The sequence below is a fragment of the Chaetomium fimeti genome (assembly GCF_033439085.1).
Source record: "Chaetomium fimeti strain CBS 168.71 chromosome Unknown B0H64scaffold_2, whole genome shotgun sequence".
Taxonomy (NCBI): Eukaryota; Fungi; Ascomycota; class Sordariomycetes; order Sordariales; family Chaetomiaceae; genus Chaetomium; species Chaetomium fimeti.
Genome location: NW_026944330.1, coordinates 2,311,540 through 2,337,158, shown reverse-complemented (window position 1 = coordinate 2,337,158; position 25,619 = coordinate 2,311,540). Strand labels below are relative to the sequence as shown.

Here is a 25,619-nt window from a genome sequence, read left to right as displayed (position 1 = left end):
AACCAGAATAGGGCTTCACCATCAACCCATTTCCAGGCCATGCTGGGTTCATTACCACTTCTCTCGGATCCCAAGTCCTCGGCGGTCTCGTCGACGTCATCTCCATTTGTTTATCACTCTCACGGACCTCTTGTCGTTAAGTCTTCCCTCCGCGATCAGATAATCAGATAACATGATGGCGGGGCGGCCGTTCACTGAGAATGGATTGGCTGGATGCAATGACACAGTTCCAGGCCAACTTGGGTCACAAAGGTTATGGCCATGATCGATCTCGTCATGACTAGGATTAATTGGGGGGGGAAACTCTCACGGAAAACCAGAGAGCCTTCACTGGGTTTAATACTTCCCCGCTGAAGAAGGACCAGAGAAGGGAAACGAGCGTTTAAAGAAAAGGCTTGGTACTAGAAAACCGGTATAGTGATGGGTGTACTGGGTAGTTTCTATCTAACTGGGTCGTGGTAAGGTAGTGGAGCGCGTGAGTCGTAACGGTCGGCCCAGCCGGGTAGACAAGACATGTGACGTTGCCTGTGGGTGCTTGTTCTATTTTTTTTTTGGTCTTTTCCGATACCACGGTGGGACTAGACAGTACACGCACAGCAGTGAATGGGTGACGTCGGGTTGACATAACTGCTTGCGCACTGAGAAGAGAGGGGGTGATATCCGAGGACGGAACTATCTGCTGAATGCTGACCAAGTGTTTCTTGTAATCTCGGACACCGTTTGGGTCAACGTCAGTCGTTGTGATCGCAGTTATTAAGAGGTGACCATCTGGCCTATCGTGAATGTCTGTTTTTTATTCCCTATCCGGCCACTTACTGTGTAAAGTTTTGTCCTCTGTTTATACGGTCAGTCTTTCTAGCCTCTTGTACATAGTTACTTGTAGTTGGAATTCAGCAACCGGGTGACTATGCGTCAGGCTTTGGGCTATGGTTAGGTGATTCAATTAACCCGCGTTTGGCGCCGTGGCGATGGCAGCCCAGAAACCGCAAAACGAGCCGAGGCAATTACAGTCAGAGAGTTTACGGGGCGAAGACTGTCATTGGGTTCCCTGATTAGGCGAAATAGTCCGGGAGAAGCATCAGCAATTCTGGCCACAAGACCAGAGCATCTTACCGGTCGGTTATATGCATTACTCAGGCTTCTCGGTCCCGACCAGATCGGCGATGTTAAGTCCTCAATTGGGAGATGATTTGATCTCCTCTTTCTTTCAACCCCTGTCTGCACTTCGGGCCCGGCTCCGGTCGGTGGTGGTGGGTCGCCGATAGACCCCACTTATTCCCGGCGAATGGGCGCCGAAGACGGCAAGTTGGCCGGATCCGTTGGTCCGTGTCCGCAAGCCTGTTGGATCGAGGTAAACTATGTTATGTGCAGCGCCTGAAACCCAACAAAAAATGTTGGTCTATTATTATCCGACGACGGTACCATTTTTTGGGCGCTTGGAATGAGGCACGCAAAAGGCCCCCGACAGCAAACCGTGGTCCGGTTTGTGACGCGACATGGGGCGCACTTGCGTCATGCCGCTTCTTGCGGGTCAATTTCGTCAAGTTGGTGAATGATGGATGCCGGGAGAAACGGCCGGGCTGCAACCATCCTGGAGTGCGAGATCCCTGGCCCGTTTTCTTGCTGAGCACATCGTCTTATGCAAACCGAGACGCAACCGGAGCGAGACCCTGGGGCGCGCGGCTGTCGGCCCGTTTTTGTTGGCGGGGATGTGCAACTTGCTGCGGGGTGCGGTGAGCAGGAGAGGCGACGGACGGTGGCGAAGACAGCAGGGTGCGCGAGGATGGGGAGGCCAGGCTGCGAGTTCTTCTGGGCCACAAGGGACGCTACGGTGCGATATATAACTTTTCCCGAGACTATTTGCAGGCCCGTGATGGCCGGCAGGCGGTAGTGCGACGTCGGTAACCGTTCAAGGACCGAATAGGACAGCGTGGGCTTTTTTGTTTCGCGCTCGGCAATCATGGTGACCTTGCGCTGGGGTCCGAACCCTGCGAGTCAGCCGCCAGCTGTGGTCCATCATCGGCGTCCGTGATTGCGCCCGGCCAGAGTGTGCCATCCAGCCTGCTGTACTCACCAAAATTTGAGTGGTGAGGGTGGGTTCGTTGTTGGTGAGGGGTTGAGGAACGAGCAGGGACAAGCTCACTTTTAGTAAGACACTTGGCTCCAGCAGGACGATCTGTCTGAAATTGGCCTTGGTTGCAGCGTTGGCTCTACGCGGCGTCGGGCAGGCGGCCGAACTAACTAGCGAGCAGGCGGACAGTAACTTCCCTTTGATTTTTGACCGGTCATGATCAAGTCAGAACGAGGTTGCGCTCTGGTCATTTGGCTCGGCAATGGCACTATGGCCCGAATAATGCCTGTTCGTCTGGCCACCGAGAAATTCCCTTGGTCCAGTTGTTCTAGGCCAGTTAAAAGCAGAGAGAGGGGTCACGTCGGGCGAGCATCAAACAAATCAGCGCAGCACAGCGCACCATCGACGGCTCGGGCATCCGTAGCCATGGTTTGGGGATCTAGTCCTCCCCTACAGCAGCGGAAAGAGACCCGGTTTTGGTTTCCTTTCCGGCCGACTCACTTTACCTCTATTTCTGCCTTGTTCGAGCAGAGCCTCAAATGCACTTTGTAAAACGTTGTTGTCGTCATCACCGAAACCGTTTCGAGAAGAGAGCGCATCGCCGGTTGGGGGAAGGCGATCAGCGCAAGGATGTTGAGTGCTTTGAGCGAATCAGAGTCTTTTTTGACGATGTGTGAGCCAATAGGAGCCAGTCTTTGAACAAGGATCTTCCCATGTTCCGTGTAAGCCATGGCTGACATCGAGGGCAGCTTCAGAGGCTGAAAGGGTTGGGGGCCTTCGTTTTGTCAAAGCAAAGGTGTAAAATGTCGTGATATAACCTCGATGTTACCGGATTAGGCCGGAGTCTAGCGGCGTTTGATCCGATCGTTGGTTTATCAAACGGACTCTGGTAGGCTGAAAGGAAGAAAGTGTTCCCGATCTCGGCAAGGCGGATGGATGGCGAGTATTCGTATTTTGGTCACGTTCGGTTTGGGTTGGGTTGGAAAAGGTTGATCAGCATCGAATAAGACCGACGGCAAGGCCCCGCAGGGTTCGGCGTATTCGTGTGTCCATGAAGACACGTCGGTGTAATCCGCTTGCCGAATTTTGCTGATGACTCGGAGGAGGAGAGGGGAACGGGAAGACCGGGAGAGGAGAGGAGGCGAAGATACGTAACTCTCTCTTTGGTAGTCCGAGTCGAGGTTTGCTAGCGATAAGAGAGACGTCGGGTGGTTGGGGATTTGAATACCTTACTCCATTTCGGGCAGTTCTTTCCAGGTTTCGAGTGCGTTTTTCCTCGGAAAAATTGGTTTGAGCCGTGGCGACCCCAAAGGGAGCTGAGTACCTATGGAACCTGAAGTTGCCTCAGGCTCTCCATCTTAAAGGGCCGCGGGGGTGCTGCAGGCAAGAGCGTGCAACGGGAGGATTTGTGTGAGGAAGCCGCATTTGCCGGGCGCGGTCTTTACACAAGGATTTCGATAGGCGTACTTCCATCGTACATACTTACTGTACTAATTGTCTTACTTTTTATTTCACTCGCCCTCGTTCAAACATCGACAACCTCGGGCGAAGAATCAGCGGAACACCCGGAAGATGCACACAAAACGGCTCAAAAGTCCGACGCCTGCCGGGTTGTGGCGCCATTCCAATTTATTGCTCGATTCCTCAACTTGTCAAGCCCCTTGTCTTTTCAGTGTCAGCAGCCCACATTCGTCGCTTGTGTCCCACGCTGTTCCAGGGAGCCAGGCCGACAACTGGCGCATAACAGGTTACGGAATACCGGCTCCAACAAAACACAGCATGATGACGGCCGGGTTTTGGGTTGATGCGCCGCAGACACGGGGGGGGAACCCGTGGGCGTCGGAAGCAGGCATTCCTTAACTACTCCTAGCCTATATACGGCGCTTGGCCGTCCATTCCAGACGTCGCAGCCACGGAACCGCCGTGCCTGGGGCGCCACCTCACAGCAGCAGCACCCATTACCATTCTCGTCCGGGTTGCTCTCAGACACAAAGGCGCAAAAATGCCTACCCGCTGCATCCCGGCGCCGCTGGAGTCCCCCCTTCCCGACCAACGCACGGCGAGCATCCAATCCGACAGGATGCAGCCTTGACCAAGATTTGCAGGTTGGCAAGTGGCACGTTCCGAACTGCAACCATGTAAGTCGCTGTGAAGCGAAGCCCAAGCAACCTGATGCAGCGGAGCAGGACTGGTCAGAAGACGGTGAGGTGCAAACGCCCAAAGACGTCGGGCAACGGCACTTAATCTGAGGGGCCCCAACATCTGCCCGCCATTTTCGTTTGATTGTGGTCCCGCAACGCAGGGAGACCCAGCTCATGTCGCTTGGGCATGATAATTGATGGCTGAGATGACGGGGAAGCGGAGTGAGCGATCGGGTAAGAATGGATGGTTGGGGTTTTGCTACAATACGGTAATTACCAGCTCTCACCAGGCCTGGGCCCCCCGCCTCCCCCACCATCAATCACATCACGTTGGCGTCGGTCGGCTGAGACGGGAACAGCTGCCAGCGTCTCGAGGGCGTCTGGCAGGGGGGGGGGCCTCGGCGTTGGAGTGCCAGTGAGTGCGCTTTGTTACCTTCCATGGATGACCTTACACAGTACACGCGGACGGTACGGGGCTGTTGCATTCCGTTGCCTCCTGTGGCCGCTTTTGTCCTGACTGGCCTCGGGTCCCAAGCCTGTTTTCGTAAGATACATTCACACATTACAGAAAGCGCCATGTTACATATCCTGGCCAGTGACGCCGTCTTTGAACTCTCACACATCCATCCCATCCCACAAGCCGCAGTGCTGCAACTCGCTCGTTGCATTCCCCACAGACGCCGCAGCCCACGGCCCAACAAAGTAACCCCCGGCAAGCGATGCGAGACCTGCGAGGATCCCTCTAGCTGTATTTATGGAGCGGTCCAAGTATTAACATTAGTGGCTGCACTCTTGGGCTGTTCTGTGGCCCAAAGTGAGCTGGCCCTTCCGGGGAACCTTGGTGACTTGTGACGACTCGGTTGACCTGACTGTGAACGGGGCCTGACTCTGAGGTGCCTCGCTTTGCTCCGCCCTGGCCCCCCCCTCACCCCCATGCTTTTCCGGCTCCTTGATGATACAAAACCGACGCCATCCCCAGCCCGCCGTCTCGCTCCTCCTTCCCCTCCTTTTCGCTCACTGACCCTTCTGCTCTCTCCAACACACCACATCGTTGTCCTCGCCAAGCAACGTCCCCCTGCAGCACGCCCCGCCCCACGACTGGGCCTATCTTATCGGCCGTCATTACCACGGTCCCCACGCCCGTCCGATCGAAGCCCACGGTGGGCGGAAGAACGCCGAGTGAAGCCGGCTGCGAGGGCCACAAGAACGGCCCGGGTTGAATGAAGAGGCAACGATCTTGCTCATTCGGCCTTATTACCAGCGTTATTTGAGCCGGTGGCACGGGCTGCTTCAGCTCTTCTGGCGGCAGATCGGGACACTGTCCACCTCGTCGGCTGAGAGAGCGGATGCAACGGTTGCCACCCTTGCCCCGACGCCAAACCTCGCCCCTCGGCAATACGAGCGATTTCACGCTGTAATCGACCGACCGCCGATTTGAGGGTTTGTCGAGCCAGCCCGCGTCGTTGCGTTTGGGCTGTGAAAGAGAGTACTACTGTCTTTCACCAACAAAAAAACCACCGGCTAGGGAAGGGATTAGCCAGGACATCGACTCTTTCGATCGGGACAATCCACCTTATCCATTCGAGACCACAGGAAGAAGAAGGCACGAGCAAATAAGTTTTGGGGTAACAGGAAAGCGTGGAAGCAGCAGCAGCAGCAGCAACAGCAACAGCCACAGAGAGGCCGCAGCTCTGGCCTCCCTTCGCTGTGTGCATCTTCGGGAACCACTACAGGACGAGAGGAGAGGAGCCGAGGACGGCAGCAGGTCACCACCACCCAGGTTTCTGCAGGGAGCCGCGGTGAATTGCTGCAAGAGGGGCTGAACATCCGTTTGCCGGGAATTTTGGGTGTTGGGTGTTAATCGGTGTATTCACTGCTAGTGATTTCCGAGTGGGTGTGTGCTTGATCGGTGAATCCAACACGAGGAAGAGGGGCTTTTCAGACGACCGAGTGGAAGAAGAAAAGAGATCGGATCCCTTGAGGGAACAATCGGGAAGTTTCCCATCCAGGCAGGCACCATGGCCGCCCTAGACCAGATGGACTTTTTAATGCACCAGCCCGACACGGCAGGCTCGACTCCAGGGTCAAACTTCCACGGGCTGCCGCAGCATCAGGGATGCCCGTACTTCCGAAATCAGCAACAACACCACGGGTCAAGCCTTCCTCCTCCACACTTTGACCCGGGATTCCACCCTATGGCGCATCAGCTGCCGCACTTATCGCAGCTGTCACACACGGGGCACCCCTCCTCTGGTGGCCCGGGCTCTCAGAACCGACCTGGGGCGTTTCCCTCAGCAGTGCCGGGCGGAAACCACGGGCAGCAGCAGCACCAACAGCAGCCGCACCAGCAGCACCAGCAGCAAACCCATCCCCAAACACAACCTCAGTCCCAACCTCCATCTCAACCACAACAGCAACTCCCACCTATTCAGCCACCTACACTCCCGTATCCGCAACCCTATTCACACCCGCATTCCTCACATCACTCCTCCCACTACGATCCAGTGCATGCGGCCAACGCTGCCTGGTTCCAGAATCAAAATCAGGGAAATCCGTGGCTGGTTCATACCTTCCACCCGCCCGGGCATTCGCACTCAAACTCGAACTCGAACTCGAACTCGAACTCGCACCACGCGAACCACCACACACACCACGCCCAACATAGCCACCACACGCCAACCACGCAATTCCCGCATTCTCGCCCGTCAGCCACTGATTCACATTTTGGCAGTCCGGGGAGCGGGCCTAGCGTTGTGCCACCTCTCCATCAGTTTCCTTCCCATTACGAACCCTATCCACCACCCTTCCACTACCCGGGATACCAACGCCCTGCAACCCACCAGCGCTCCTCGATATCCCTCCCCACCCCTCCGCAACTCTCCAACGATCAGGCGAACAGGCAGGACCACGCGGACGAAAACCACCCGAGTCAGCACAGCCAAACCCCAGATTCCCACTCTCCGCCCGTCGCTATGAGTGCCGATCGAGGTGCGCCTCCTCCAGACAGGCGCGGCTTCACCCTGCCGGCTCTGAACCCGAACTCAACTCAGCCATCATCCGGCTCGCAACCAAATCCCCAGGCCGCATCGAGCTCCCGAGAGCCGAGCCCGCCTGACGCGGCCACTCCAGCTGAACTCCCTGCTCTTATCCGTCACCACAATAGCTTGACGTCATCCAACCGCGAGACTCCGGACACCCAAGCTGCCGCCACCCCAACTCCCCAGCTCCCTCTGCCGTCCGACTATCCAACGATGGACTACAACAACCGCGGTGAGGGCCACATGCGGAGCACTCACTCGAGCCTTGCTCCCGGCCGCGGCCAGTCCGCAATACCCCCGAATCCCAGTTTAGCCTCCATTACCGCCCGCCGCCGGCAGGCCATTGCACGCCGAATGCGGCCCACGGATCACGATAGCGACGAGGATCTCGGTTCTTCGGCGGACGAGGAAGAGCAGATGTTGCGCTACATGGACGAGTTCGGTGGCAACCAGGCCCATTTCCGCTCTCTCGTGGCCGAGGACCACATCCGCGCCACCCAACTCCTGCGGGGCCAGTTGTCCAACAAACGAGTGGCATCTAGAAAGGCCCTCTCCTCGCTGCAGAGCGTGAACCTGGATAGCCTTTCCCCGACGGAGCGAAGTAAGCCGCCCTTGCCCCACCCGCGTAAGCTACCTTTAGACGTTTAGTGCTAACCTATCTCCGCAGCATGCGTCATCTGCTACAATGATTTCGGTCAAACCAGTCCAGAAGGCGTCATTGAAGCACCCCTGCGTTTACCGAAGTGCCAGCATGTTTTCGGCGACCACTGCATCAAGAAATGGTTCGAAGAGGCGGATAGCTGCCCCTATTGCCGCGATAAGGTACCTTCGGAGCTTGCGCCTGTCCCCGGCGCCCGGGCGTTTCATAACCTGATTCGCATGCGCAACCATATTCCACAGGGAAACGCGTCTTCGGCGGCGGCAGCAGCAGCAGCGTAAGTGATTTTAGATTTCCCGCTGGTACTTGGACAGACCCAGTTAACACCGCCTAGTGACGAATCGATTTTCCGCATCTTGACACAACACGAGCACCAAGACCCAGCCGTTATGGACGCCGCCATGGACTTCACAAGGGCCCGTGTCCGGGCTCGGCAGGAGGGGGCAGGCTCGGACAACATTGCCCCTCGGCCCTCGCAACGGAGGTCCCCCCCTTCAGAGGCCGAGAACCGGAGGAGAACGCGGGTTCGGCATAGTAGCTTTCATCCATCTCACCCGTCCGGCATGTTCATTGGCGGCCCGCTTAGGACATCGGCGTCTGGATACCAGAGCTCGACTCGTGAACGTGTAATGGCCCCCAGCAATTCACCTTGGCTTGGTTTGCAAACAGAAGACCCGAATTGGTTGCTGACACGGTACATTGGGAGACAGTCGTCGATGCCGGGTGGCCAGCGCATGTTCTACAACCCCGTCGACCCGGGGCATCCATCCAACGCCGCTCCTCAGCCCGACCAGACTATGCCGAGTTTGACCCCGAGTTCCCCCAACATCCCGACAGGCAACGCAGCGCACTTGCATATGCTCTCGGGAAATAACCATGGGTACTACCCAAACATGGCCTTTGGTAACGCCCTGCCGCCCTCGTTCTCGCATCAACTCCCGCCACTCAGCACGCCGAACTTCGAAAATGCGGCGGGCAGCAGCAACGGGGCTCCCAGCACCGGCGGTGCGGAGAGCCAGATGCAGTAGCACGGCAACTGGAGCTTACCGCGAGGGTTTGCGCGGGCGCAAAGGGTGGCGTCGCCATTGCCCAGACCTCGGGATCGGGTGTGGGCCCCGGTAGCGCGATGGGTTCAGCAAGCGCATATGTGGAATCGTGGAGGTGGCAACAACCCGTTACAGCAACACCACCGACCCCCGGCCCCGAGAACCCCTGGCGGGGATTCCTCCACATCGCAAACCCCAGGGATGAGATTGGACAGCAGCGTGGAACAGGAGTAGGACGAACTCTCCGCAGCGCTATCCTCGACTGTGTTCCGAACCCCGAGTCCCTCGCAAGCCTCGAGTATGCCGCAACAACCACCCTCGATATTCTTCCGTCGAACGCAAAGCGGGAACCGGGTGGTGTGGGACGGAGAAAACTTCATACGCCGGCGCGGCAGCCATAACGACACGCCGGAGCCTTCCGAGGACGGGAATACAAAAATACCCGACCCGGAGGGCCCTTTCCATTCATAATAATACACACCACTCTGCTCGTCTGGTCGAGCCGCAACAAGACGGTTGGCCATGGGGCAACAGTTTGGTCACTGCCCTTCCACTGCTTTCTTCGTTTTCTTTCTCTCCTTTTTTCGCTAGTTTTCCTTTTTTATGCCTCTCCGTTCACGACATGAATGCATGGTACCGCATCTCACTATAGAGCGTTTGTTTTCGTTGATTAGGGGGGAACTTTGCCCCTTTTGCGCTTGGGATTTGGTGGGTGGTTTGATTCGGGCGGTTACCCAAGAATGGCATGGATGGGCTACGAAGCGGAGTCGGCGTTTTGACACGGCGTTTTCTTTTTGCGGCCTGGAGGGGTTTATTCGGTTCGGTTCGGACAGACAGGGAGAAGATCGAGTGCTGGGCTTGCTTGGGCCTAGGTGGATGTATCTGGTGGTGGGATTTCTCGATTCGCCTCTCGTTCTTTGCCCGCTCTCACACCTGAGCTGCCTGCGTGGCTCGAAAATGGGGGCGAGTTTCACGCACAGCGAGGGAGGCGCGGACATAGCGGAGAAAAGTAACGGGGGTGGAAATAACACCAGCGATTGTTCTGGGTTGGGAGCGCTTTCGGTATCTTTCGAGACGGGCGGAACTTTTTACGTTTCCTGAACACACCCCACTAAACTTCGATTCGATGGAGGATCGTTCGGTGTGTCATGGTTCTGATATGGCGTGAATGGATGGGTGGATGGGGAGATGGATGGGATCCGGGATGGGGCACACAATGGACGGGGGAGACGGGGAACAGGAACAAGAACACACCGCTCAGCATAACTACATGGATCTATCTGGCTCTTGATTTTCGCTTTGAGTTTCGCAGCGAATGGGCACCGCGCCGTGCCTTTTTATCTAGTTAGGTAGTTTATCATGAGCGGGGAATACATATCAAGTCGCATTGATGGGTGTCTTGTTTGTTTACTGGGTGCTGTGGAGAGGTTAAGTAAATAACTACATATTCAGCATCATTCTCTAGAAGCGTCGAGGGATAACTGGATGGGTTTTGAGGGTACGTCTGGGTAGGAATGTATAGCATCATCACATATATGCGTGCTTGCTTGTCTTGCGATGCCGGCCACTCCTCGTGCGTACTTGGTAGGTCTAATCTAGCGCGATATATGCTCTACCGTGCTCTAGTATGCTCTCTCTCCCACACATGCAATGCCCGCCGCCCTTGCCTCCACCACACCACAGACAACCAAGAGGAAAGGGAGGAACTGAAAACCAAACCATGATAAACAAACATACGGAAATAAACCAAGACTCAAAAAAAAAACAAATCACAGCTTCGATTCCCTCCCCTCCCCACCACCACCACCGCTCCCATCACTCTCACTACCACCTCCATGCCCCCCCTGCCCACCACCCCCACCGTTATGCCCACCACCACCCCCATGACCTCCGCCCCCACCGCTAGCCGATCGCGCGCTCTGCACCAGCTCCCACGCAAACTCGGCCAGCGGCGCCCGCGCGTCGCCGTACCGCCGCGCCTGCTCGCTGCTCGCCTGCCGCCCGGCCTGCCGCGCCGCGATGCCCTGGCAGATGGCGGCCAGGCGGAAGATGTTGAACGCCTGCGCCCACTGCAGCTCGCGGCGCTTGTCCGGGTTCTCCGACCCGCCACCGCCACCGCTGGTGTGGCTGCCATGGTGGTGGTGGTGGTGGTGGCTGCTGCTGTGGAGGCTGAGTTCGAGGGAGGAGGTGGGCGGCGGGTTGCTGGGGGAGGGGGCGGCGGCCACGCTGAAGTAGAGGGTCGTGATCTCGTCCGGGTCGGGCAGGCCGCGCGTGGCGCGCGGGAGGAAGCCCGGGTGGACGTTCACGGAGCGGCGCGGGTCGAGGCGGGCGGTGAAGTAGGGGGTGAGCAGGTTGGAGATGTCGGAGAGGGGGTGGCCGATTGTGGACATCTCCCAGCTGGAAAAGGGGGGGAGGGGTTAGCGATGTGTTAGTTTGGGTTTGGGGGAGGGGGTTGGTTGTGAGGGGGTGGGGCAGGGGATGTATGTAGGAGGGCGTAGACGTACTCGAGAATGCCGATCACGCGGGGCTCTGTCTTGTGGAAGACGAGGTTGTCGATCTTGAAGTCGCCGTGGATGAGGGTGCCGCGGTCGGCGGGCTGCTGGCGCTCGTCGGAGAAGAAGGCCATCAGGTCGGCGAAGTGGGGGAGCGGGCCGACGGTCTCGCGGGTCTCGACATCGCGGACGGCGGCCTGGGCGTCGCACACAGAGCGCCAGGTAGCGATTTGGCGATTGTAGAAGCCCGAGGGCTTGCCGAAAGTCTCGAGGCCGATGGAGCGCGGGTCGATGCGGTGCAGCTTGGCCAAGGTGCGAACGGCGTCGGCCCAAATGGCGCGGCGGTTCTCGGGCAGGACACTGGGGATTACCGGGTCCTCAAATATGCGGCCGTCGAGGAATTCCATAATGTAGAAGGGCGTTCCGATGACAGAGGTGTCCTCGCACAAGCAGTACGCCCTAGGCACGGGTACGTCGGTATTCTCGAGGGCGTGGATGATGCGGTACTCGCGCTCGACCTTGTGTGCCGTCTTGGACAGCAGCCGTCCTGGCGGCTTCTTGCGGAGAACATAGCGGCGGCTGTCGGCGGCGGTCAATTGGTAGGTCGGGTTGGATTGGCCAAAGCCGAACTGTCGCGGTAGTGTTAGTTCAGATGGGTTGATGAGGGGCGAGGAGATTGAAATGCGGGTAGTTTATGGTGGTGTTACCTACCTGCTTGACGTCCAAGGGCACCTCAATCTGGGGAACATTCTTGGAAATCCATCTCTCCAGCGCCCCAGTGTCAATGGGTTGGCGCACACGTCCAGCCATGGTATTGACTAAATATTAATCCAATACCGAGTCGGATTATGTGTTTCGTGGGAATGAAACAGTGAATCCTCCACGATGTTGATGTGGTGATGTTTTGTCGGCCAACCTCCCGCAACAGCAGCAGCAGCAACAACAGCAACAGCAGCAACCCCGGCCTAGGTAGGATAGTTCGGGTCGGAATGAAACTGTCCAGGCCCCAGGATCCCCGCCACCGCTACTTGGTTAGGCGTGTTCCACTCACTGCAACCAATTAAACCGACCGTCCTGGCGCCAAATGACAGCACCAAAACAGCTCTCGCAAAACAACAAGTGCGTGGTTCATGCTTCCCGATCCGAGGCCGAGGTAGGGCGGCCGAGCTGTGCTTGGAGCATACCGAGCCGAGGTTGCATGGATCTGGCCTGAACCGGCCGCGCTGCGGTCGCGTGCCTCACTTTCCCCAGCTTCCGACCCCGCACAGCATAACTCAGGCGAACGCTTTGCATTTGGAGACTCATTTGGTGGCTCGGGAATGCATTTCCATCGATGAACTTTGAAGATGACATAATTCCGTAACTACGAATGATTTTTTGCGTGCCTGGATACTCAGTAAGGAAACAAAAGAATTGGAAAAAGAACGGCAAAAATAAGAATCGAATCTGGGATACCCAGAGAGTTGTTTCCAAAGATTGGGGAATGGAGTATTTTAGGCCAACTCACGGTCACATCCGGTAAAAGGCAGGAAATGAGTTCGGTCTGAGCGGGCCTACTCCAACGGTCGGAGCCAGAACTTGCCCTTATAAAGCCCCTCCCGATTGCGGATTTCCGCGCTTCTCATTGGGCCGTTCTTATCGTTATCGGCTCCATACCAAAGCCGAGGATAGCCATGCTAGCCGTCAGGGTGCACATCAGGAAAACATCACTTGTGTCGTGTGACTATACAACTTGTCGCCTTCGTGGACTAACGGGGGATCATTCCTAGAAGCCAATGCACCGGGAGCGGATTGTAGAGCCAGGTCTTGATATCATCGCATGAAATTACCATCCCGCACGCCCAACCCAACACCCCAAAAACACGACGCCATGCCAACGCCATTTTCCAGAGCGAGCTGTCTAAGCTAAAGCCATCTATGAGGAGTTCCCCCTCTAATCATCCTCGATATCATCATCACTGATCACCAAGCTCTGCATCGGCAGACTTGGCTCCTCCTCCATCTCAGGTTTCCCCCTTGCTGTCTTGCCGCCCAAAATCGCGCCCAGACCCCGTTTCTTCCTCGGCGAGCCCTCGTCCGTAGGCTTATCCGTCGCCCACGACTCGGCCGCACCCGAACCGTTGCCGTTCTCGTCGTCCGCGGCATCATCCTCCTCTTCCTCGCCTGCGCCGAGCGGGCCGATACCCTGGAAGGAGACAATCTTTTCGAGATCCCTAATCTTCATTGTCCCAAAGGAGCACCGCTTGCGGCGGGCGATGTGCGCCATGTACGGCATCCGCTCGAGGAGCAGTTCCTGGCGCGCCGCACTCCCCAGCGATAGCAGCGGCGGTGAGGTTGTGGTGTGAGTCTGTCCATCGGGCTTACTCGTCTGACGCGCCGGAGAGGCCAGCGCTTGGGTGCCAGGGAACCCGTTGGCGCCGCCGCCCTTGCGAAACGCAGACGATCCGTCCTTGACGAACCCCGGCGCCTGGGTCGACGGCGCTCCACCGTCCTCGCCCTTGAGCATCTTGGTCGCCCACAGATCGGCCATGCCTTCCAGTTCTTCCTTGGTCCGCCATAGTTTTAGATATGTCGGGTAAAACATCTTGTATGCATCCCCACCTCGACCGGTAGGGTGCGACTGCCGTTTCACGGGCGACGGCAGCGAGAACAGCAGCCCGCGCACGGCAACCTGGAACGCCATCTCGTCCTGTCGCAGGATGTGGCTGCCCGAGTCCTTGCCCATATATCCACCTCCAAAACCCTTGCCGCCGAAGAAGACATCCCACGATGGGTAGAGCAGATCGCTCTCCGATAGATAGTCAAGGCAGCCATTGATGTAGTCGAGCGACGAGTTGGGGTCGAGTGGGCTGCTCTGCTCGCACGAGAGCGCATAGTTCTCATGGAGCGCCGAGATGAAGGTGTGAGTATCGGTACCGATTTCGTCGATGAGCGTGTCGACCGTAACCTCGGACCGTTTAGGTCGCGCGAGGTGCGACATGTAGTCCGGCAGCGTTTCAGCCGCGGCTTCGGCGGAACCTAGCGGAAAGTCACCTCCTCTTTTGTTGTAGACCACTTTACCCACGGCGTGGAAGATCCCGAGTGTCGCCTCCCGTTGCGAGACTAGCTCGAGGCTGTCCTGCTCACCTTGGGTGAGGGCCGGGACGCCCTTGGCCCCACGTTTCGGTTTGGTGAAGGCGATTTTGGAGCCCCATTCCGCTTCGTCGTCCCCTTTGACGCAGAGAAATTCGAGAGATGAAATTGCGTTTCGAATGTCACCTATCTCCCCGAGGCGTTGGAGGACAAGTGGCCCCGGTGTGCGCCGCCTCCCCGATTTTCGAGCTTCCTTCTGTACCACCAATTCCAAGGCCTTTGTCAGAAAGGTCGCCGCAACCGGGTTGAACTCGATAACACCGGTTCCCGGGTGTTTCAAGATCTCCGGACCAAGTAGCCGATGGGCGGTGAAACTGTCCGCCGAGGCCGATGTCGTCGTGAGTAGCGTCTCCGATATGACCATTACGATGGGCGTAATAGGCTCCGAGCTAGGGCTGAATCCAAACCCGCCCAATGCCGGCGTGTTAGCCGCTAGGAACTGCAAGATGGCGTTCCTGAAACCCGTCAGCCCGCTCGACGAGCGCATAAATGTGTTGGGAAACTCCTCCACAAGTATCAGCCTCCTCTCCGCCCCTTGATTCACCCCATTGCTACTAGCGCTTCGAGGTTGAGGCGGTGGCATTGGAGGCGGCGTGGCGCCATCAGACTCGATATCCAACTGCCCAAACTTCCCCCCTCTTCCCAGAAACTCCTCGAATTGGGCGGCGGCCGACTGGTATCCATGTCCAGCAAGCCCAAACGAATTCGCCGGATTCCTCCACTCCAGCACCTCACACCGCATATCCCTCGCCAATAAACGCAGCGTCGTCGTCTTTCCCGACCCAGCAGCGCCCTTCAGCACCAACAGTCGCTGCCTCATACGCCCGGCGAATACCTCGTCCAGCCACCTCTTCACGTCCTGCACTTTCCGCTTGTGCACCGCCAGTTCGTCGAGGCTGATCGGTGCAAACCGTTCCGACCAAGGGCGTGCGTCGTCGTCGTTGCCCGGCGTCTTCGGTGCACTTAACCGTGGCGGGCGTAGAAACCGCTGCCCTCCAGCACCCTGCGAACCACGCTGTGACGCCCCAATCCCATTACCATTGCCAATTCCATTCCCATTCCTATTCCCAACCCCGTTCCCATCCCCATTCCCCACCCCATTACCAACCCCAGAGGTAGCAGCAGCAGCAGCATTCGCACCCCCCGCGGTCCCAAACCTCTTCTGCGCGGCCCTCGCCCTCCCGACCAGACTCGACGCAGCCGCCGACGCCGACGACACCATCAGCGGCACGTCATCATCGTCATCCTCCTCGACAGCACCACCATTCCCCTCCGAAATCGGATCACTAACAATATCATCCAACCGCCCGCTGCTCAGATGCAGGCTATTACCACTCCCACTCCCACTCCCACCCCCATTCCCAACCCCATTAAATGAACCCGACGACGCCACCGACCCCTGACTCCGCCTCGCCTGCTGCGAAAACAGCGTCAGCAGATCCGCCGACCGGCCCTCCTTCTTTTTCTTATTGGCCCCGCCATCCCCCTCTTCTTCTTCTGCTGCCGCCGCGGCCGCCGCCTTCCGTTTGCGCTGCGCGCCCGCACGTGTGCGTGACTTGAGGGGGCTGGCGCTCGGGCTGCGGGTCGCTGCTAGCCGCGCGGATGGCGACGGTGGTGCTGCTGCTGCGGTGGTGCGCTTACGGAGCGGGCTCGGGGAGGGGGGCGCTGTGGTGGTTGCGAGGTTGAGATTGGGATTGAGGTTGGGTTTCGGTTTGGTGGGGGATGGGGAGTTCTTGTTCGGGGAGGAGAAGAGGAAGCGTTTTAGGGTGTTTCTGTTTTGGTCGTCGTCGGACTCGTCGTCGTCGACGATGGCGCGCTTGCGTCGCTTTGCGGGCGGCGCCATTGCGGGTGTTTTTGGGCCGGACCGGGGTGTTGCATTGGTCGGGTCACATTGGAAGGCGCACGGGTTTGGATGGTGTTGTGTGTGCGTCTCAATGGAATCGATTCGGGGAGGGTGGTGTTATTGTGGTCGAGCCGTCTGTTGTTGATGGCGAGCCAATCGAGCCAATGCATGGTCCAGGCGACCAGGCAGCCAGGAGGGGAGCTGAAAGTGCCTGCAGTTTGACAGTTTCAGCTGCGATAAAACCGGGGTCCAAGGGACTCTTGGCATAAAATGGTCCAACCCTAACCCCGGTATTGATTATCCTCCCGATGACTTACACGTCCCTTCATGTTACATTAGGAGATTGGTTAGAATCGAGGGAGAGAGGTGAGGGAGGGGTGAGGCTATTATTATAAAGGCTTGAATAGAGCATAATCACACCCATTACAATCCAAAATCTCATAATCCATACGCCAACAAATCTGTCACTTAACCCCCTACCCCTTTCAAAGACAACAATGATTTGGTTAGCACGAATATACAATTCAATCGCTACCTGTGTATTCAACCCCATGGTTTATACCGTATAGGACCCAATCAGTCTCGATAACCCCTAAACCTACAGCGCTTCTCAAGACCCAGCCCAGCAAGAACGTCAAGACCCCTCACAACTTCCCCGACATCACCCTGAAGATATCAACCTCATCACAAGGAAAACCAACCCTCCTCAACTCAAAGTTAACCCTCTCACTCCCCGGCTCAACAAACCCATCATCTTCGTCCCCACTCCCGTAACCATCCCCTCCTTCCTCCTCCTCCTCCTCATTCTCCTCATCCTCCTCATCCTCATCCTCCTCGCCACTAGCCTCCTCGTACCCCTCATGGACCCCTACCTCCACCTCCTGTTCATAAGCCGCCTCCCAACCATCATCCACGCCCAACACCACCCCGCTCTCACTATCGCTCTTAGCAAGCTCTTCCGGCCGCAGCGAACCTCCCCCATATTCATCATCCTCCTCCTCCGAATCAGAACTCTCCAGCGAGTCCGCCACCGACGCCCACACGTCACTCGTCCACTCAGTCGCTTCATCCGCGCTGCTTCCCGGAATCGACGAGGGAGGGCCCTCCAAGATCTCGAAACAGCTCGCGTCCACGGCCACGTAGCGCAGCGGGATCTCCGGGCGGAGCGAGACGACGTCGACGATCTGGGTGGCGAGTTCCAACTCGGAGAGGCGGCCGATGTTGGTCGCTGGGTAGGCTCTCACTTTGTGGATGTGGAGGGCGCGTAGCTGGGGGATGTGGGGGAGGCGGCGGAGGAAGATGTGCTGTTTGATTTGCCCGCTGGCGTTAGTTTGGCTTTGTTTTATGGTTACAGGGTGGGGGAGGGGGCATGGTCCTGGGGGAAAACGCGGGGTGAGGCTTACCCAGTCCCGGTACTTCAGCGTGACGGACAGTTCGCGCAGATTCTTCATGCGGCCGCTGGTGAGATACAGTGCCATGTTGGTAGGAAGAGCCCAATCAATGCGATGGGCTTGGAGAAACAGCTTGCGCAGGCTCGCATGGTGTGGCTTGATGGCCCCCCCGAAAATCTTATCCAGGGATAACACAAGGTTGTTGACATTTCCCGGCCTATACCGTAGAAATAGGCCTTCGAGCGAGTTTGGCGCGAGGGTCCTTTCGATGAAATTGATCAGGGACGGGGTTGCGGTGTCGGTGTGGATGACCTTGAGCGCGAGGTGATACTGCCGCCCGACATCGACAAATGGCTTTGGACCAGACGAGAAGCCGAATGTTGTGCCCACTTGAGTCGGCCGGAAGTGCTTCCGCAATATCTTCCACAGGTTGTCGAGCCTGCCGCAGCTGAGCAGGGTGAGGCTCGTCAACACCGACCAGTCGAAGGCATATCTGCAGACGTGAACGGATAGAGGGACTCGCTCCAGTTCTAACTTTTGAACCTTCAGTTTTCCCTTCAAAAGGTTGTACTCTGGGATGTCATAGACTTTCCCTACCAATACCCCAAGGACGCCTCCTAGTCGCCTAACTCGAATGGTACTTTCACCCGGCCACCGTACCCAGTGGTCGATTTGTTCAAGACCAGGTCCGTCCTAGGGATACACAAAGGCCATATTGAGCGCTTTGCTTGAAATTCCAACGCTGAGTTCTTGAAGTGTGTCCTTGGAGCGCCCGATGAGCACCGCCATCTCGTCTAGATAGCCAATCTCATCAATGTCCAAAACGGCCAGGCTCTTGAGGGGCGGAAGCACACTGAATGTGGGATACCCGCAGCCGTATTCAGAGTACCGAACCGGCGCTGGGGGAGGCGGGTGGTAGTGGTTGGGGGGCAGCATAAGGCCAACGAGTGTGAGGCGGGTTCCATTTGGAACGACCGTCATGCTGTCTGCACCAGCGTAGGGGTCCGGAAACCTACGGCCATAGTTTCGTTTGGCGTTATCGTGCCAGCGGACCTTTACGCGGCTCAGCTTGCACTCCTTCCCGGGTTGGTGAGCCAACGAGGCCAGGGCTTCGAAGACACTGGTAAGGACGCCCGTAGGCATGTCCCAGCAGAAGCTCTCAAGGTTTTCCATGTTGCGAATGGCGCTAGCGACCAGAGTACCGAGCATCTGGCCACCGTTGACGTACACCAGGTATTCCCTGAGCAACTGCTCCCGAGCGTTCTTTATGTTGAACGTTTTTATGTACTGGCCGTAGTTGCGGTTTGGGAACCGGGGCAACTGGCGGTTGTTCCGGCGGTGGCTCTCGCTCACAGAACGGACGAAGCTGCTCCCCATACAGATTGTCGACAAGCCGCATATGAGACTATAGATGCCCCTGCGCCCGGGAACGGCGGACATGCTTTCGAGCCACGCAATGTCGAAATGCGAGTAGATGTATGGAACGACGAAGTTGTAGAGGGCCGAGTTGGTCAAAACAAGGGCCGTCAAATCGTTCAATTTCATGTTCTAAACCCGACAGCATCGATTAGTATCTGGGGGGTGCCAAAGTAGAGTATTTCACATGCCTTGATAATCAGTTCTAGAATGTCAACGGGGAGATCCAAGAGAGTCAGAGGGCGTTTGCGGTGACACGTCGCCCACAATTGCTGGGTGGCAACCGGATTTGTCTCCTCCTGGGCCGAATCCGCAACAGTAGCCGGCGAATCCATCATGGGGACCATCTCTCGCTCAGCTCACACAAGAGTGACACGGGGAAAGGGCCTAACGAGCGGGACAGGAGGCGCTGCTAAGAAATAGAGCTTGGAAGAGTGGTATACGCTGTGAGTTGCGCATAATCGGGCGGTAATGGGTTGCAATACTAAGATAACTAATGTGGGTGACGTCAAAGCCTAGGGGTGTTTGTACTTTGGGGATGGTGCTATCGCCCGGCGGCATGTGTTTGCTAACTCTGTGAAGGCTATGGAGCGGGAGCTCGAGGAAACAGCACTGGAAGCATGTCGAGGGTGGCCTGGGGTTTCACCCGCAACTTTGAAGGGGTTAACCGGAAATAGAAAGATAAATACAATTTGAGCAGTGGCACTTATTAGTTTCCCTGCTTTGGTGATACTGTAAAGAGGCCGCGACTTCCCTTGAAACTGCCCGAGAACTGTTGTTGCCGTTCTCGGGGCTTGATGGGGGCAAGCAGGCGACCATTCCACTGCAAAACAACACAACCAAATTAAACACCTGAAGAGTTGGGCCCGGATGTCTAATAAAGGGTGAACGTTAGTTTTAATTTACTTCTTCAACTAGGACTCGTTTTTCCAACACCAGGTGCTCAGAGTTTGAGAACGAGACCAATATTCCGTACCGAACTCCCTCCGAGTGGGGGGTATCGTCACACGATCAAACGACAACCAACCCCAAGAGCCGTTGCCCAAAGTATTCTGTCTAAACTAATTCTTTCCTAAATAGGTAGGACCACCTGCACCTAGTGTAGGGCCGTCTTTTAGCATGCAGACCCCGCCTTCATGACCCGGCCGGCCGGCCCCACGCTTTCTTTTTCCCACTGCATCCTAGATCATTCCTATCTTGGTTCTCCCATCTTGGGTTCCTCCGCAAAACGGTGGGGGATCACCGGGTTTTGGTTTCAGGAAACCACGGTTTATGATGTGAAAAACAAGGCCAACTGTTTGGCCGAGATATCAACCCACCGTCGCGATCTGATGGAGCGGAAGACCTCGCCGTGCTTTGCCTCGGTGTTCGCCCACGAGTTCGTTTCGTCGACAAACAACCCCACCATTTCCCGGATGTCTGCTCCTCCCCGCCGTTGCATCGGTCCTCCTGCCGGGCAGCAAACGACAACAAGTGGGAGGCCGAAGTCCCTGCGCGCATATAGCGCCTAGAGGCTATTTCGTCGTCTTTCATATAATCCTTGCTCGGCGTTGTGGTCTTCCCTGCCCTTTTCTACCCCGCTCAAACAGTCCCTGAGAATTTCGTGGTTCATTTTCGTGTGTTTCTGCACAGCTTCATCCCCCTGTTGGATCCCCAGTAACTCACGACCCTGAGGCTTGGCACGGCTGAGCTCCCGTTTTGCTGCCGGCCTTGTCGCGTCGTCATCTCTGCCCAACCGCATGCCCCCCAACCACCACTACTTGACAGTTGACACGCTGTTGTTTGGGCGCAAACGGACAAACCACGTTGCCCAAAGCTAGGGGTGAGTCTTGCTCCCGGTGGCCCTCCACAATCTTTTTTGCAAAGGTGTCATGCATGTCATTGCCAGGTTTTCGGGCTGCCTGCTTCCTGATCGGCTGCTTAAAATGGCCGCGTTCCCGCCCCCCCCGTGATCCAACGCTGACCCCGACACCGTCACCTGCAGCCAACTTGGAACGCTAAACGCGACATTTTGTACCGCATAGTTCCCAGGCTTCGCACACAGTCACAACAGTCGCAGCAGTTGCAACAAGGTCGCAATACAAACCAGCCATTATTTCCTCCTCCGCCGTGCCACATACCATCCTCTCAAGTTCAAAACAACGCTTGCGCAAACGACCCAACTCGATATCCCGACCGACTTAGTACCCCGGAGCTACCATGGCATCCTTTGTCGAGGGACTATGGCAGTCCATCTTCACGCCGGGCCCGACGCCCACGCTGCTCGTAGCGACAAACGTCACCTTCGCGGCCCTGCAGGTCGTGCTCGCCGGCATGCTCTACGCAACCTACAGCATCCACTTCGTCATCCTCTCGGTGCTGTGCGGCGGTCTCTGGGCCTCCATCAACTGGTTCGCAAACGAGCTCAAGGCGCACCAGCAAGAGGAGGAGGAGAAGAAGCGGCGCACCCAAGCGGCCCGCTCACCACCACCGCGCGCGGCGCCGTCGCCGGACGACAGCGAGACGGAAGTCGAGGCCGCGACCTCCACGGCTAGCCTCCGTAGGGTTCCAACGATAGCGGCGGCGGCGGCGGCGCCTGCTGCGGAGGCCGCGGCGGTCAGTACCGAGGTGGAGCCGGCCGAGACGCACGGGGAGCTGAAGCACAGGGTTGCGGAGGAGCTGCCGAGCCCGAGCCAGGGGCTGAAGAGTGGTGTCAGCACCGAGGACGAGTGGGAGAAGGTTTCGGAGAACGAGAAGGATAAATAGATAAACTGGTTGGATGTGGCTGGTGGGGGTTCTATGCTGGCTGTCGTGTGGATAGGAGGCCGTAGGACACGGGCAGTTTTGGCCGGGCTCTGTCCTGTTCTAGAGATGTAAATACAGCACGTCGAAACCACAGAGGAAGCTCCAGAGCTCAAATACAATCAACCAACAGCAAGCTTGGGCGCGGTGGTTCAACCTATACCGTGAAACCCTTACCAAGTTCCAGTGATAAGTCGTTGGGTTCCTGTACTCACTTTTGGCAGCTATGCAAGTCTGCGATCACAACCCCTCCCAAATCAAGAGTGCATAGGTGGCGGGGTTCGGCAGTCCCGTCCAGACTCGACCATTTTGAATGAACGCTTAAGTGGGTGCACGTGATCTGAAATTTCAGGCTTGGCATCCAACTCTCGCTGGAGCTCCAGCCTTGAACTGCGACACCGTTCCGGGCTGCGATACCGACGGTTACGAATAAACATCAACAAGACCGATCCCGACAAAACCCACAACCACGGATTCACATTTGGAGCAGGCTATCTGTCTCCCTGAAATCCGTCAAGATGAAGCTAGTCAGGTAAGCCATCATCCCACACTATATTATTATCTTCTGCCCAGTATCCCCGAGACCCAGCACGCGCCTCAACACGCCGTGACGAACTCCGGAAGAAAGGCCCAACAACAGCCGATCACGAGCTCTCCCCATTCCAAACCCCCACCGATTCAAGCCACCACCCCTCCCAAAAAAAGAGCCCAACTAACCACCCCCCCACCACATAGGTTCCTCATGAAATGCGCCAACGAGACGGTGACCATCGAGCTCAAGAACGGCACCATCGTGCACGGCACCATCGCGTCGGTGTCGCCGCAGATGAACACGGCCCTGCGCAACGTCAAGATGACGCCCCGCGGCCAGGACGCCATCCCGCTCGAGACCCTCAACGTCCGCGGCAGCACCATCCGCTACTTCATCCTGCCCGACTCCCTCCCGCTCGACACCCTGCTCATCGACGACGCCCCCAAGCCCAAGAACAAGGCCCGCAAGGAGGCCGACCGCGGTACCGCGCGCGGTGGGCGTGGTGGTGGGCGCGGCCGTGGGATGGGGAGGGGGAGGGGGCGCGGCCGCGGGAGGGGGTTCTAAGCTGGTTTCGCTAGGGCTTGAGGTCGGAGGGAAAACTCAAGAGGTTGTGTGGCGCCTGATGGTGGCATGGGTGTCCGCTTTATCTATCGAGGTGATTAGGTGCCGGGCCGGCATTTGGATGGCAAGACGGAGTCGAGGAACTACCAGTGGGCGGAAAATATATCTACACTCCGATCGGGGATGGGTGTCCTGCCGTACGCCTGGCTCGGAAGGGTGGGGAGGCTAGTTGGGCAGCACCGATCCGGTTTGGTTGAGGCGGAGCTGTCTGTCTTGCTGGCCGCCGCGGGTTTAGGGGCGGCTCTTAAATCGTATGGCGTTCTAGGACGGACTGAAAAATGCCATGGGGTTCTTGCTTGGTCTGGCATCTCGCGGACGTGTATGTAGCAAGCTGTGGGCTGTCTTACTCAACGAGAGGAGGAACAGCAAATAATACCCATCAAACACCACCACATCTCCTGGTGACCCTTTTATCTACTCCCGCCATATCCTCACAATCTGCAGCTTCTCCCACCCCGCCTGCTTCCCGCTCGTCCCAACAGTCTCCGCCTTCCACGCCCCGCCCTCCAACCCCCTAATCCGCTCCTTAACCTCCTCGGGCTTATTCTGCGCGCACAGCAGCAGATACGCAACCCCCCGGCCCGACAGCACCCCCGGCAGCGCCTCGATCAGCCGGTCCGTGATCTCCATGCCGTCCCGACCGCCGGCGTACGACAGCGCCAGCAGCCGCGAATCCTCCTCGTATGCCGCCTGCCCTCCTCCGTCGCCTCCCCCTTGATACATCGACGGCAGCTCCGGCGTCGGCACATACGGCGGGTTGAACACCAACACATCCACGCTGCCCGCCCGCACCGCCCCGGCGAGATCCCCCTGCGCCGTGCCCAGGTGGTAGCCCGCTCCAGTCCCGTTCCCAGTCCCGTTCCCAGTCCCGTTCCCACTCCCACTCCCACTCCCACTCCCACTCCCACTCCCACTCCCACTCCCACTCCCACTCCCACTCCCACTCCCATCCCCAACCCCACCCTCCCCCGCCGCTCCCACTCCCACTCCTACTACCGGCGACGACAGCGGCAGCGCATCGTCCCGCACAGCACGCACGACCGTCTCGCGCGCGGCGGCGCACGCAAAGCGGTTGACGTCGATGCCTAGCGTGAGGACGTCGCGGCGCGCGAAGAGGGCGTGGGCGTGGGCGGTGACGAAGGCCAGCACGACGCCGGAGCCGGGACCGATTTCGAGGATTAGCGGGGTTGGTGAGCTTGTCGGGGGTGGGTTTAAGGGGGGGGTGGTGGTAGGGGGGGAAGAGGTTGAAGGGGGGATGGTGGCGGGAAAGCGGGTGGCGAGAAAGGCGGTTTCGGAGGCGGAGGAGAGCGTGTCGAGGAGGAGGAAGGAGTCCTCGGCTGGCTCGTAGACGCGGGCGTAGGGAACGTGGGAGGTGGAGGGGGTGGGCAGCATTTTGGCGTTGTATTTTGATTGGGATTGTTTTTCGTTCGTTGGCCGTCTGTCCTGATCAGGGGCTAGCTAGTGCGGCTTAGGCTTGGTGGTGATGGCTTCACTTTGACGGATTTGGTTGATGGAGGGGGGCTATTGTGAGTGAGGGATTCTTACAGACGCAGAAAATCGAGTGAGTGGGGCCACGTGATGAAAGCGGATGATGGAAGATGAAGTCTCCTTTTATACTTACACCTACAATTTTACAGACCTAGAAAATCCAAGATGATATGAATGAAGGCCATTGAGCCGGTTTGTATGGGAGAGGAGCCTGAGATAAGTATTAACCAGTTCGCAAAGCTCCCCATCCGCATCTCTAAGCACGAACTCAGATTACCACCCCTTATACACCTCATCCCACAAGTTTGGAACCACAAATTGTAATTAAACTTCCCAGATACAATCATAGCGATGATATATCCTTCTCCGACCCATCCCTTACCCGGTGAGCACCAAGCCGAAGATTCTCCCCCCAACTCATCGGTCACCGTATCCCCCTATCCCCCAAACCTTCCCTCTACCCTTCTCCCCTCCACCCATATCCCCTCCATCCCTTTCCCCTTTTCTTCCATACGCCTCCCTACCCACCCTTTCCAACCCCGTCACATAACACAACAAGCAACATCACACCCCGGATCCGCCGCGTCCGGCCCCAGCCCCCAGCGAAACCCATACCGCACCTTCGTAACCACCCGGACCACATTCCGGTCGTAGACATTCCCCAGGTCACTACAACCCTCCCCATACACCCACCAACCGTCAGCCCCGTCTGTTTACACCAACCCCCCCATCACCAAACAACAACTCAAAGGGTAGTGCAGTCAGTGGTGGAAGAGGAACGTACCACTTGGGACACGGCTCCCCCTGCGCAACCAACCTCGGGGGGAGCGGCCGCGCCTTGCCGTCGGTAAACTTCGGGCAGGCGTCGAAGCCCATGCCGGGGTAGCAGGGCTGGGTGACGGTGGCCCAGCGGTGGCCACAGTGGAAGTCGCGGTAGTGGGTGATGAGGCACATTTTGGGTTTGGTTTT

General features: G+C 57.6%; 9 protein-coding genes across 9 annotated transcripts; 3 read left to right on the top strand and 6 right to left on the bottom strand.

Moving 5' to 3' along the window:
- Positions 1-3,530: 3,530 nt before the first annotated feature.
- On the bottom strand, positions 3,531-4,747 carry B0H64DRAFT_84796 (uncharacterized protein). Its single transcript, XM_062808868.1, has one exon. It carries the CDS (start codon positions 4,527-4,529, stop codon positions 3,747-3,749), a length of 783 nt encoding a protein of 260 aa, XP_062662393.1. The 5' UTR covers positions 4,530-4,747; the 3' UTR covers positions 3,531-3,746.
- Positions 4,748-6,135: 1,388 nt separating this feature from the next.
- Positions 6,136-9,247, top strand: B0H64DRAFT_84799 (uncharacterized protein). The gene is made up of 3 exons (XM_062808869.1): positions 6,136-7,851; positions 7,918-8,185; positions 8,243-9,247. Exons 1-3 carry the CDS (start codon positions 6,231-6,233, stop codon positions 8,934-8,936), a joined length of 2,583 nt encoding a protein of 860 aa, XP_062662392.1. The 5' UTR covers positions 6,136-6,230; the 3' UTR covers positions 8,937-9,247.
- A 1,015-nt stretch (positions 9,248-10,262) lies between these two features.
- On the bottom strand, positions 10,263-12,415 carry B0H64DRAFT_454538 (kinase-like domain-containing protein). Its single transcript, XM_062807275.1, has 3 exons — positions 12,158-12,415; positions 11,459-12,075; positions 10,263-11,351 (listed from the first exon to the last, which is right to left on the bottom strand). The coding sequence occupies exons 1-3, from the start codon at positions 12,254-12,256 to the stop codon at positions 10,724-10,726; spliced, it is 1,344 nt and encodes a 447-aa protein (XP_062662391.1). The 5' UTR covers positions 12,257-12,415; the 3' UTR covers positions 10,263-10,723.
- An 832-nt stretch (positions 12,416-13,247) lies between these two features.
- B0H64DRAFT_386504 (Rad17 cell cycle checkpoint protein-domain-containing protein) lies at positions 13,248-15,650 on the bottom strand. Its single transcript, XM_062803137.1, has one exon. It carries the CDS (start codon positions 15,396-15,398, stop codon positions 13,380-13,382), a length of 2,019 nt encoding a protein of 672 aa, XP_062662390.1. The 5' UTR covers positions 15,399-15,650; the 3' UTR covers positions 13,248-13,379.
- A 1,415-nt stretch (positions 15,651-17,065) lies between these two features.
- Positions 17,066-19,357, bottom strand: B0H64DRAFT_429985 (uncharacterized protein; the record flags this gene model as incomplete). Its single annotated transcript, XM_062805917.1, has 3 exons — positions 17,066-17,725; positions 17,825-18,305; positions 18,516-19,357. The coding sequence occupies 3 exons, from the start codon at positions 19,355-19,357 to the stop codon at positions 17,066-17,068; spliced, it is 1,983 nt and encodes a 660-aa protein (XP_062662389.1).
- A 1,625-nt stretch (positions 19,358-20,982) lies between these two features.
- On the top strand, positions 20,983-22,250 carry B0H64DRAFT_84753 (ER protein Pkr1-domain-containing protein). The gene is made up of 3 exons (XM_062808867.1): positions 20,983-21,050; positions 21,253-22,059; positions 22,234-22,250. Exon 2 carries the CDS (start codon positions 21,428-21,430, stop codon positions 21,971-21,973), a length of 546 nt encoding a protein of 181 aa, XP_062662388.1. The 5' UTR covers positions 20,983-21,050; positions 21,253-21,427; the 3' UTR covers positions 21,974-22,059; positions 22,234-22,250.
- Positions 22,251-22,415: 165 nt separating this feature from the next.
- On the top strand, positions 22,416-23,273 carry B0H64DRAFT_84733 (uncharacterized protein). Its single transcript, XM_062808866.1, has 2 exons — positions 22,416-22,541; positions 22,745-23,273. Exons 1-2 carry the CDS (start codon positions 22,528-22,530, stop codon positions 23,103-23,105), a joined length of 375 nt encoding a protein of 124 aa, XP_062662387.1. The 5' UTR covers positions 22,416-22,527; the 3' UTR covers positions 23,106-23,273.
- A 303-nt stretch (positions 23,274-23,576) lies between these two features.
- On the bottom strand, positions 23,577-24,797 carry B0H64DRAFT_429982 (methyltransferase domain-containing protein; the record flags this gene model as incomplete). The annotated part of the gene is made up of 1 exon (XM_062805916.1): positions 23,577-24,797. The coding sequence occupies exon 1, from the start codon at positions 24,552-24,554 to the stop codon at positions 23,577-23,579; it is 978 nt and encodes a 325-aa protein (XP_062662386.1). The 5' UTR covers positions 24,555-24,797.
- Positions 24,798-25,192: 395 nt separating this feature from the next.
- On the bottom strand, positions 25,193-25,604 carry B0H64DRAFT_439304 (uncharacterized protein; the record flags this gene model as incomplete). Its single annotated transcript, XM_062806417.1, has 2 exons — positions 25,193-25,319; positions 25,435-25,604. 2 exons carry the CDS (start codon positions 25,602-25,604, stop codon positions 25,193-25,195), a joined length of 297 nt encoding a protein of 98 aa, XP_062662385.1.
- Between the last annotated feature and the right edge of the window lie 15 nt (positions 25,605-25,619).

Excerpts from the sequence above, each read along its gene's own strand:
- B0H64DRAFT_386504 (XM_062803137.1), bottom strand. The coding sequence starts at position 15,398 with ATGAGGCAGCGACTGTTGGTGCTGAAGGGCGCTGCTGGGTCGGGAAAG.
- B0H64DRAFT_454538 (XM_062807275.1), bottom strand. The coding sequence starts at position 12,256 with ATGGCTGGACGTGTGCGCCAACCCATTGACACTGGGGCGCTGGAGAGA. Across the intron at positions 12,076-12,157 it reads TGCCCTTGGACGTCAAGCAG|TTCGGCTTTGGCCAATCCAA; the intron begins GTAGGTAACACC and ends CTACCGCGACAG. Across the intron at positions 11,352-11,458 it reads CGCGTGATCGGCATTCTCGA|CTGGGAGATGTCCACAATCG; the intron begins GTACGTCTACGC and ends CCCCTTTTCCAG.
- B0H64DRAFT_84753 (XM_062808867.1), top strand. The coding sequence starts at position 21,428 with ATGGCATCCTTTGTCGAGGGACTATGGCAGTCCATCTTCACGCCGGGC.
- B0H64DRAFT_84796 (XM_062808868.1), bottom strand. The coding sequence starts at position 4,529 with ATGGTGGGGGAGGCGGGGGGCCCAGGCCTGGTGAGAGCTGGTAATTAC.
- B0H64DRAFT_84799 (XM_062808869.1), top strand. The coding sequence starts at position 6,231 with ATGGCCGCCCTAGACCAGATGGACTTTTTAATGCACCAGCCCGACACG. Across the intron at positions 7,852-7,917 it reads CCTTTCCCCGACGGAGCGAA|CATGCGTCATCTGCTACAAT; the intron begins GTAAGCCGCCCT and ends CTATCTCCGCAG. Across the intron at positions 8,186-8,242 it reads GCGGCGGCAGCAGCAGCAGC|TGACGAATCGATTTTCCGCA; the intron begins GTAAGTGATTTT and ends AACACCGCCTAG.